This window comes from Bos taurus, chromosome 23, assembly GCF_002263795.3.
Source record: "Bos taurus isolate L1 Dominette 01449 registration number 42190680 breed Hereford chromosome 23, ARS-UCD2.0, whole genome shotgun sequence".
Taxonomy (NCBI): Eukaryota; Metazoa; Chordata; class Mammalia; order Artiodactyla; family Bovidae; genus Bos; species Bos taurus.
In genome coordinates, this window is record NC_037350.1 from 31197157 (window position 1) to 31208875 (window position 11719).

The 11719-nt window shown below is 40.5% G+C and overlaps 1 protein-coding gene across 3 annotated transcripts; it reads right to left on the reverse strand.

The window, feature by feature from the left end:
• Positions 1-249: 249 nt before the first annotated feature.
• ZNF391 (zinc finger protein 391) lies at positions 250-11253 on the reverse strand. 3 transcript variants are annotated; one of them, XM_005223722.5, is made up of 3 exons: positions 10604-11253; positions 4665-4775; positions 250-3918 (listed from the first exon to the last, which is right to left on the reverse strand). In XM_005223722.5, the coding sequence occupies exon 3, from the start codon at positions 3837-3839 to the stop codon at positions 2763-2765; it is 1077 nt and encodes a 358-aa protein (XP_005223779.1). In that variant the 5' UTR covers positions 3840-3918; positions 4665-4775; positions 10604-11253; the 3' UTR covers positions 250-2762.
• Between the last annotated feature and the right edge of the window lie 466 nt (positions 11254-11719).

Consider the following 11719-nt stretch of genomic DNA (forward strand, 5'->3'; position numbering starts at 1 on the left):
ATCTTTGGGTAAGCTGTTTAACATTTGTAAATTTCAGTTTCTTCACCCCATAATATGTTAAGTAAAATGACTCAAATGTGTGAAAAGAGCTGTTCTGGCACCCAGTAATTACTTGATTATGCAGTATAATCTGTCCTCTGCTGCTTCTAACCCAACTCCACCCCAAGAAGAATCTTCATATTTGCCTTTATGAGACTTCCACTAAGAACTCAATATTTATTCACTGGGAAATACACTGTTTGCCAGGTGTTGTGAAGAACACATAATTTAATTTTTGTTATCAAAAGTGCACTGTATAATTACATGAAGGCCAATGGAGAAATAAATCTTAAATCTATCAGGCTTTCCTTGAAGAATGGACATTTTCTCCCCATCCAAATACAGTGTAAGCAAATGAGCACCTCATTTCACCTGAATGGTCACTTTGCATCTCTACCTGAATAACCATATTGCATACCACAATTTGTCATGATCTTGATCTTCTAGGCAACTTCTCCTTTCTCTAATGCTGATTTGTATTGTTTTCAGTTTTCTGTTGTATCATATCTTGTAAGCTGCCTTGAGTCTTTTTTGATACACAGTAGAGTTAAAATAAAGTAGGTGACTATTGTCCAGGATGGCAGTCAGAAGAAATATCTTCTTATTTTTTATTGTGATCCTAGTTTTCCATTTCTGTGGAGTTACAGGTCCTTCAGGATTGAAATGAAAGACTACAGGCAGATATTAAGAAATAGAATGATAACTATTAGCATTTATTGAGCATTTATTATGTCAGGCACTGTTTTCATCACTTTATCTGAATAAACCCACCTACTCCTTAAAACAGTGTCATGAAGTGGAAAGCTGAAAGGCCAACATCCTAGGAGCTCTGAAGGAGAGCCAGTCCCAAGGCTCAATGTACATAATTAAAGATTAAACAAAAGTGACCCAAAGATTCACGAGGTTATCTCACCATTCAAAAGATTAAAGCAAATGGACCATTAAATTAAACCCTCTCAATTTAAGTTAAAACTAGAATTCATTTGGGTAGATGGGGCTTCAAGAGATTTAAGACAATTTCTAACTTCAAAAAATTTCATGGATTAAAAGCACTTGACAGAACCAGAGAACAGAATAAGAAAGTATGTAATACAGCAGAATGATGCAAACCATCACTGTAAAAGACTTCTAAGAAGGTGGGCAATTGAAAATATCGCAGTGAAGGCAGAATGTGAGCAGGGCTTTTATAAAAGATTTCTGGAGATGTTAATACAAGGAAGAAAGCAGGACATGTAAAAGAATGCCATAGAATAATCTGAAAGGAAGACAAGTGTGAAGAGAAAGGCTGTGGCAGAGACAAAGGGTAGGGCCACCCAGCTGTACTGGGGAGTAATGAAAATAAATAAATAGATCCAACTGTGGAAGGTCTTCAAGTTAAAGCAGTTTGAACTTTTTCCTGGGGATAACGGGAAACTAGATTCTTTCTGAGCTAAGTGATAGTTTAGTAAAACAGCTAGATAAAGACACAGAGATAAGAGCAGCAACAGTGTGTTCACTCTGGTAACCTAGGTCCAAACTACCAAGGAGTTGGCAGCAGCAGTAGGAACACAGAGAAAAAAGTCAACTATTAGGCCATTTCAAATAAACCCTAGCAGGCTGATTACCCATGATAGAGAGGAATCGGTAAGCAATAATTATGGGGCATTTAGTGACCACTCAGCACTGTGGGATGTTTTGTAGGGATCTAAAACAAGATTTTTGTCTTTAAGAAGCTTACAATCTAATTGAATAACCATAAGTACTATAAGCCAATAAAATGAAATTATTCTGGCTCAACTCTTGCCCCAAAGTCACAGAGCTAATCACTGTTAATCAGAGAAGTGCTGGGAGGCAGAAAAATTTGTGGATCAGCACAGAATCATGGATCCCAGAGGCTCAAATTTTAAGGCATAAGAGTAGCCCAAAGTGCCAATTCTGCAAATGTGAAGTAGGAAAAGGACTGAGAGGTAGGCGCTGCATTTGTCCTCGATAGATCAGCTTTACAAGATTGGTAAGAGTCAGAACCAGAGGGTATACATTTATGAAGTGTGTAAACAAAAAATGTTTTTAATATAGGGCAGCTTTTTTTTTTTTTTTTAAAGATAATGTAGGAACTAAATATAAGATTTTTAGGACATTTTTGGTCAGGATAAGATAAAATAATACTAGGATTAATTAGGCACATTAGTAGAACTATGGGTTATACTTTGAGGAAAATATGGTGTAGCCAAAAAGGTAAGGAAGGAATAGAAAAACTGTCCTTTAAGTCCAGAGACTGAATTTGGCTTATTATTGTCATCCCCAAACTAATGGGTAGATTTTTGTTCTGAAGCCAGCTTCTCTTCTGCTACTAGAGTCAGCAAGCTTGAAAACATCCACACACAGGATTTCCTCTTTTAAGTAAAGGGGCTGATGTGGTTGGGAAAGAAAAGGGTTCACTGGTTGTTCAGGGACCAAAGCTCCATGGAAGAGATAAGGTGAAGGACTGAAAGGTGTAAGGTAGTAAGGTATATTCTAAGACTGGAGCCCTCCAAAATATTAGACTGAATATCTAAGGTTTTTAAAGTTCATCCCCGCCTTGTTGAAATGAATCTGATCACTTAGTTTCCATAAAGGAAGGAAGGCTAGCTTGAAACTGGCTTATAGCTAGTGGAAAAGGAAAATTCAAACAAGTATATATTTCTCTTCAGCTATAGGAGGTTATGCTATGTGCTCTTATGCCAAGATTAGTGAAAGCTCAGATATTACTCTTTAGTGTGAAGTTGCTGATGTCTAATAAGAGTTGAACTCTGACTGAAGGCTTTCTCACAGCTATTACACTTGAAAGGCTTCTCTCTGGTATGAGTTCTCTGGTGAATAATAAGGGAGGAGCTCCGACTAAAGCCCTTGCCACACACTCTACACTCATGGGGCTTTTCTCCAGTGTGGATTCTCTGATGTTCAGCAAGGGATGAGCTTCGACTGAATACTTTTCCACAGTCATTGCATTCATAGGGGTTCTCTCCAGAGTGTGTTCTCTGATGTTCAATAAGAGATGAGATCCAACTGTAAGCTTTTCCACATTCACTGCATTCATAGGGATTCTCTCCAGTGTGTATTCGTTGATGCTGAATTATAGTTGAACGGTCACTGAAGGCTTTCCCGCATTCATTACACTTGTAAGGTTTTTCTTGAGTATGAGTTCGCTGATGTTGACTAAGGTTAGTGCTTCGGCTAAAGGCTTTTCCACATTCACTACATTCATATGGTTTTTCTCCAGTATGGATCCTCTGATGTAGACTAAGGTGTGTACTCCGGCTAAAAGCTTTTCCACATTCAGGGCATTCATAAGGTTTCTCTCCAGTGTGAGTTCTTTGATGTTCAATAAGGTGTGTGCTTCGGCTAAAAGTTTTCCCACATTCATTGCATTCAAAAGGCTTTTCTCCACCATGAATTCTCCTGTGGACAATGAGGTCTGATTCATAATTAAAGGCTTTACCACATTCATTGCATTTACAAGGCTTCCTTTGCAGAAAGAGTTTTTGGTGTTTAATTAAGTCTGAATTATCTTTGGAGTTTTTCCTAGATTTGGGGGACCTAGCTCCCTTTGGAATTCTCTGCCGTGTATTAAAATTTGAGCTTAGATTAAATTTACTGTATTCAGGGCCTTTCTCCTTAGCAAAAATCTCCTTGAGAGACACTGACACTTTTCTGATTGCTGTTTTCTCAAAAGAAGATTTCTTCTGTACAGGACATTTTGTCTGCCTTGATAATTGGCCCTCACTTTTACAGGCTTTTTCATCCATAGGATGCTGGGCAGTATTCCCTTGAAGACTTTCCATTGCTGACCCTGAAAACTCTAGTTCTTCCAAAACAGCCTGATTGGTGGTGATGCTTCAGTTCAGTTCAAATCTTCCCTATCTGAAAGACATTTAAAGTGCAAATGTCACCTGTCTCTAGTGTGGAGAACAAGGAAAATAAACCACCAGAAATAAAAGACAACTAATTCATGCACACTAGCAACTTTATATGGGGAGAAAATTTAAGTGGACAATGAAAGAAAAGTGAATGAAGCCAGAAGAGATAACAGAGTTCTCACAGTGGATGCAAAGAGACATCAAGAAATACAAGTAGTGGACTGGGTAATATGTTCAGCCCCCCAAAATGAAAATGAGCAGACATACAATTGATGAGTAGAGAATAAGGGATTAGAAAGTAAAATGAACTATTAGCTATTTAGCCAGTTACTTATGGTAAATGAGAGAAAGGAAAGGGATGAGAAGAGTAAAGACTCTCAAATGTAGAAAGATAACCACCCTCCTAAAAGCAAAAAGTGAGAAGACTCTGTCAAGGTTGGATGCAACCATTTTATTGGCAATGAGAGAGAACAGAATTTCAGAAATGCTAATGATTATACCACTATCCCCACTGAACCCACCAACCCTTCTTCCAACTAGTTTAGGTACTCTTCTAAACAAGTCTACGACCCCAAATTTCAGAGGTTTAACAACACTTCCCAGGGATCTCATCTTAACAGATCTTAGAGTTCATTGAGGCCAACTTGCTCATTGGACAGGAAACACTGAGTACCTTAAGTCACCCAGCAAATTATAAGAGCTCATGTCTCCTAAATTTCAAATTGGTGGTCTTTTCATAATACTACTCACCTAAACAGATATTTTTGGTCAGTCCCCTCTTCAGTTCCCTGAAGATCCAGTATGTATAGTTGTTCTTCCTCCAACTGGGTGATCATGTCCAGTTCACATGCTGGGATTCTGCTGATGAGAAGTGATTTAACACAAGGCTATTGGTGCTGGAAACACAGGGCTATTGAGAGCTCAACATTAATGCTTTGATCTATAGAAAAGATAGTGTGAAATTTCACAAGGCTGTGGCAAGAAGCACTGGAGAAAATGTGTATCTGAAAATTCTGGGTTAAAATTGGTTCCAAAAGAAAGGCTATACACATACCCATCAGAATCACTTATGGAACTTGTTACTCTAGATACTGGGCATTACATCAGACCTAGAGAGTATGTAGTAAGTTCACATAACTTGACAAGTTGTATTGTCCAACATGAACCTTAGAAGAAACACTCTAGGTTACCTGAAAAATGTGCTCACTGGGACCAGCCTTCCTACAAACATTCTTCTCAGACCTAGAGGATCTAAAACAAACTCAGTCTCCCATAAGACAGGTGGTTTCTTTCTCCTGCTGGAAGGTCCAATTTCCAAGTATTAGGTAACTGCATTCCCAGATGACACCTTTAAAAAGCTGGTACCCCACATTCAGACTGTACCAAACAGTCTGTTTATCTTCCTACTCCCAAGGTTGTTCTTACATTTTCCTTATAAGAAGGAAGAACAGCAAGGCCTTCACTGAGAATACTGACCTACACTGAATATCTAACAGAGCATCCTGGCTCTAGCAGTAAAATGGGGAAGATATGGGAATCTGTGCCTATTCTTCTGAAAGCCCTTCTCCGAACTCTTGAGTTCCCCCCATTGAAGCTTTTTCCTTAACCCGTTCTCTTGTAAATTTATCCAGAGCCCTTGGGTATGACAGTAGGCAATAAACCGTATAATAGTTGCCCTAATGGTTCTGCTCACAGCACTATTTGAGATCCACTAGGTTAGGAGCATATCTGGTTTCATAAGTCTTGCCTTTCTCAGAGACTGGGAACCTTCCAGATGTCAAGGTGAACCTTGGAAGATGTTCATCAAGAAGCCATCCATGGAGAACCTCAAGAGCAAATGATGATGATGCTGTCTGTGTCCAGCTTTGCCAAGAACGTTCCTTTCAGCTGGAAACAGGGAATGCAAGACCCTACCACTGAGTTGATTGATAAGTCAGAATTTCTAATTTATTTAGAACCTTGGAATAAAATCCAGTTGCATACTTTATAGTGCTAATATTTCTTAGTAGCAATTTGCCTAACTGCTTAGGTTGGCTGGCCTACATTCTTGCAGCCCAGATCCTTAAGCTACTCTGCCATTAGTCTGTTGGCAGTTTTGAGAATTTGTGAGGGTTTTTGTTTGTTTTGGTTGAAACATTGATTTCATGGTGTTATTAGAATCAGAATGATCTCTGTTCATTTCCAAGGCAAACCATTCAATATCACAGTAATCCAAGTCTATGCCCCAACCAGTAATGCTGAAGAAGCTGAAGTTGAATGGTTCTATGAAGACCTACAAGATCTTTTAGGACTAACACCCCAAAAGATGTCCTTTTCATTATAGGGGACAGGAATGCAAAAGTAGGAAGTCAAGAAACACCTGGGGTAACAGGAAAATTTGGCCTTGGAATATGGAATGAAGCAGGGCAAAGACTAATAGAGTTTTGCCAAGAAAATGCACTGGTCATAGCAAACAACTTCTTCCAACAACACAAGAGAAGACTCTACACATAGACATCACCAGATGGTCAACACCGAAAGCAGATTGATTATATTCTTTGCAGCCAAAGATGGAGAAGCTCTATACAGTCAGCAAAAATAAGACTGGGAGCTGACTGTGGCTCAGATCATGAACTCCTTATTGGCAAATTCAGACTGAAATTGAAGAAAGTAGGGAAGAACACTAGACCATTCAGGTATAACCTAAATCAAATCCCTTATGATTATACAGTGGAAGTGAGAAATAGATTTAAGGGACTAGATCTGATAGATAGAGTGCCTGATGAACTATGGATGGAGGTTCGTGACTTTGTACAGGAGATAGGAATCAAGACCATCCCCAAGAAAAAGAAATGCAAAAAAGCAAAACAGCTGTCTGGGGAGGCCTTACAAATAGCTGTGAAAAGGAGGGAAGTGAGAAGCAAAGGAGAAAAGGAAAGATATACCCATTTGAATGCAGAGTTCCAAAGAATAGCAAGGAGAGATAAGAAAGCTTTCCTCAGTGGCCAATGCAAAGAAATAGAGGAAAACAACAGAATGGGAAAGACTAGAGATCTCTTCAAGAAAATTAGAGATACCAAGGGAACATTTCATGCAAAGATGGGCTCGATAAAGGACAGAAATGGTATGGACCTAACAGAAGCAGAAGATATTAAGAGGTGGCAAGAATATACAGAAGAACTGTACAAAAAAGATCTTCATGACCCAGGTAATCACAATGGTGTGATCACTCACCTAGAGCCTGACATCCTGGAATGAGAAGTCAAGTGGGCCTTAGGTAGCATCACTACTAACAAAGCTAGTGCAGGGATGGAATTCCAGTTGAGCTATTCCAAATCCTGAAAGATGATGCTGTGAAAGTGCGGCACTCAATATGCGAGCAAATTTGGAAAACAGCAGTAGCCACAGGACTGGAAAAGGTCAGTTTTCATTCTAATACCAAAGAAAGGCAACGCCAAAGAATGCTCAAACTACCTCACAATTGTACTCATCTCACACACTAGTAAAGTAATGCTCAAAATTCTCCAAGCCAGGCTTCAGCAATACATGAACCATGAACTTCCTGATGTTCAAGCTGGATTTAGAAAAGGCAGAGGAACCAGAGATCAAATTGCCAACATTTGCTGTTCATGGAAAAAGGAAGAGAGTTCCAGAAAAACATCTATTTCTGCTTTATTGACTATGCCAAAGCCTTTGACTGTGTGGATCACAATAAACTGGAAAATTCTGAAAGAGATGGGAATACCAGACTACTTGACCTGCCTCTTGAGAAACCTGTATGCAGGTCAGGAAGCAACAGTTAGAACTGGACATGGAACAACAAACTGGTTCCAAACAGGAAAAGGAGTATGTCAAGGCTGTATATTGTCACCCTGCTTATTTAACTTATATGCAGAGTACATCATGAGAAATTCTGGACTGGAAGAAGCACAAGCTAGAATCAAGATTGCCGGGAGAAATATCAATAACCTCAGATATGCAGATGACACCACCCTTATGGCAGAAAGTGAAGAGGAACTCAAAAGCCTCTTGATGAAAGTGAAAGAGGAGAGTGGAAAAGTTGGCTTAAAGCTCAACATTCAGAAAACGAAGATCATGGCATCTGGTCCCATCACTTCATGGCAAATAGATGGGGAAACAATGGAAACAGTGAGAAACTATTTTTTGGGGCTCCAAAATCACTGCAGATTGTGACTGCAGCCATGAAATTAAAAGACACTTACTCCTTGGAAGGAAAGTTATGACCAACCTAGATAGCATATTCAAAAGCAGAGACATTACTTTGCCAACAAAGGTCCGTCTAGTCAAGGCTATGATTTCTCCAGTGGTCATGTATGGATGTGAAAGTTGGACTGTGAAGAAAGCTGAGGGCCGAAGAATTGATGCTTTTGAAGTGTGGTGTTGGAGAAGACTCTTGAGAGTCCCTTGGACTGCAAGGAGATCCAACCAGTCCATTCTGAAGGAGATCAGCCCTGGGATTTCTTTGGAAGGAATGATGCTAAAGCTGAAACTCCAGTACTTTGGCCACCTCAGGCGAAGAGTTGACTCATTGGAAAAGACTCTGATGATGCTGGGAGGGATTGGGGGCAGGAGGAGAAGGGGACGACAGAGGATGAGATGGCTGGATGGCATCACTGACTTGATGGACGAGAGTCTGAGTGAACTCCAGGAGTTGGTGATGGACAGGGAGGCCTGGCGTGCTGCAATTCATGGGGTTGCAAAGAGTCGGACACGACTGAGCTACTGAAGTGAACTGAACTGAATGATGATGGCTATTTCTGCAAAAACAAAGAATGTTCTTTATCCTGCTAGACTTAAAAAAAATTTGTTAATGGTTACGTGAGGCTGGAATGCACCACTACTTTTCATGTAAATACAAAGTATTTTGTAGAAATTTGCTGTGTCGTGCAAAATCAAGGAAATACTTCTTTCTCTTTGAATGATACTAGGAATTGTTCACCATTTGAGGAATATCAAAACACTTATGGTATTAGATTCCTAACTACAATATTCAAATATCAGCCTGCATTCATAGCTGTTGCATTCACAGTGATTCTATGTATAAGTACAATAGTCTGTTTTATCCAATCATTTACATGCTGAAATACATATTATTCTAAATTACTTTCCTTTTTTCTCCTTTTATTACAATTAAGGTAATATAGTGATATTATATCTGTAGGTAGTTAATATTACCTATGAATTTTATTTCGAGATAGTACAAGGGACGGTAGGTCATATAGGTAGAGAATTACTTCTCCAGTGCAATGGAACTAAAGTATTAACAGTTACACAATTGATAAATAGTGAATCTCTCAGGTGGTAAAATGCAAAGCCTCTAAATCCTCTAAAGCAAAGTCCTCATCCCCAACAGAAGTCCTTGAAGATCTGAGAACATTCACACTCCATATAGGTGACATAGGTACAATGGGAATTTTGTATATAGTGGGATATTATTATATTTTTACATGTTACAGTCCACCTTGGAGAAGGATTATTTTTGATAAAATGTTCAGGGTTTTGGAGACAAAGGGAAACCAGGAAGATCTGAAATTTGAAGACAGTTATAAACTGACTCACTGGAACTCTTAAAACATAGAATATCTAAAAATAGGCAGAATGTCCTGAACAGAGAAAGAACTAGAACAGAGTTCAAAGGAGAGAGCCAATTTTGAGGGTTTACTCTCATGCTTATTAATACTGGTAAAATATGCCAGTTTGATATAAGATTATCTCTAATTTAACTAATGTGTATATGGTGTGCAGTACAAGAGCCTCCCTGCCCCTCCCCCAATAGTTGTTTTGGCATTGCAAATAAGCTCCTGACATGTGTAACTGTTATTATATATTGTTTGTGTATGTGACACCTACGACAGACACATAGAAACCGCACTGAAGAAAATTTCTACATTAAAAAAAAAAAAAATTGAATAGCTCTTCTCCTGGTGCTTTGCTTTCTGGTACCAGACTGACTATTTCCCGGAGCCTTTGCCAATGCACCAGAGTTAGCCTCAGCAGCCTCCATTCAACTCTAGTAGAACAGAGATGGTCAAGTCTCCAGGCCTATCACAAGATGCTCTTCAGACAACAGTCTCCATAAAGATTGGCTCAAAGTCACAACAGATTCACAGAATTTGATATACAGAATTTGTCAGTACCTCTAACAAATAACACCTGCTGTGTTCAAGCATCAACCCTCATCATCAGAATCACTGAAAAATACTACTGCTCTCAAGTTCGGTAATTTCAAGTAAGGTACTTAGTCTCTATGTGCCTCGATTTTCTTATCTGTAAATGAGGATAATATAGTACATCTCATGGGGTTAAAGCGAGGATTAAATGAGTTAATTCTGCTAAAAACTCTTAGTGCCTAGCACCCGCTAAACATCTGGGAAACACCCCCAACACAGAAGCCCTTGCTCGCCCAGCTAGAACGGAGCAGAACGCAACTCTGATCATTTCCATCTCCCAGAGGCTCACCCGGAGAGCATCACCCACTGTCACTGCAGCCGAAGGACTAGGCTGTGCCCACCCGGGAGGCGAGATACCGTGCCGAGTTCCAACAGCGGAGGCACCTCTCGGCCGGATCTGCGGACAGGCCACCCCCAGGCCACTCGCTGGTATTCCCCGCGAGACCTGTTTCGGCACGACCACTTCAGAATCTCCAGGCCCACCCGTCCAGGACCCAGGACCCTGCGTGCCCCACTCACCGGCCGTCTCTGGCCGAGCGCCGGGACACACCCTGGCCCGGACCCTGGCTTGGACGGAACCTGAGTGCGCGGAGCTAGAGGAAGCCGGAAGGATTAATGAGAAACCCTTGAGTCGAACTCTGGGTTTCACCAAGTTTCCTGAGGTCACTGACACTCTTCCACTCAGACTCGTGTGCTGCTCAGTACGGAGAGCCAGTCATTGCCTGATTAACCGCCCAGCCCTAGTTCTCCTGGAGCAGATGATCTGTTAGAGGACAGAGACGCTAAGAAGAATAGGAAGCATACCAACGGCCGTGGCTCCGCGCCTGCGCCGCAGGGTCCTGAACCGCCAAACTATGCTCAGACGTTCTTGGAGATTATTGCAGAGCACCTTCCCTGGTGTGACACTGAGATTGAGAACTTGACACTAAAGGCCCGGAAAGCGGGTCTTCGAAAGATCCTGAAGGTCTTAATACAAAGTATAACCTGGTTCATATTTTTAAACAACATAAGTGCAGAACTGATTAAAATACAGATTCACATGCTTCCCTACTCGTTGGCTTGAGGAAAATCTGAGACACATTACATGTTCAGCAGTCATCCCAGATAATTCTGATACAGGTGATGCTCGGCCCATCTCTGTGAGTAACAGGCCCCGCCCCACTCCCCCCCACCGACCCCCCCCCTCCCCCCCCCCGCCTCCAACACACACACATTCTAGATGCTTAAATGCAATTAAACGCAGGACAGGTCCCCACAATTACACCAAGAGATGTAAAGGTTAAAAAAATTAGGAAGCCACTCTGGTCATGAATGTTTTTTTACCTGTGTTTTATCCTAAGAGTTTTATAGTTTTGCTCATAAAGTTAGATCTTTGGAGCATGTTAAATTATTTTTTATATTTTAGATTTAAGGGACTAGATCTGATAGAGTGCCTGATGAACTATGGATGGAGGTTCGTGACATTGTACAGGAGACAGGAATCAAGACCATCCCCAAGAAAAAGAAATGCAAAAAAGCAAAATGGCTGTCTGAGGAGGCCTTACAAATAGCTGTGAAAAGAAGGGAAGCAAGAAGCAAAGGAGAAAAGGAAAGATATACTCATTTGAATGCAGAGTTCCAAAGAATAGCAAGGAG

Coding starts and splice junctions, on each gene's coding strand:
- ZNF391 (XM_005223722.5), bottom strand. CDS start 3,839: ATGGAAAGTCTTCAAGGGAATACTGCCCAGCATCCTATGGATGAAAAA.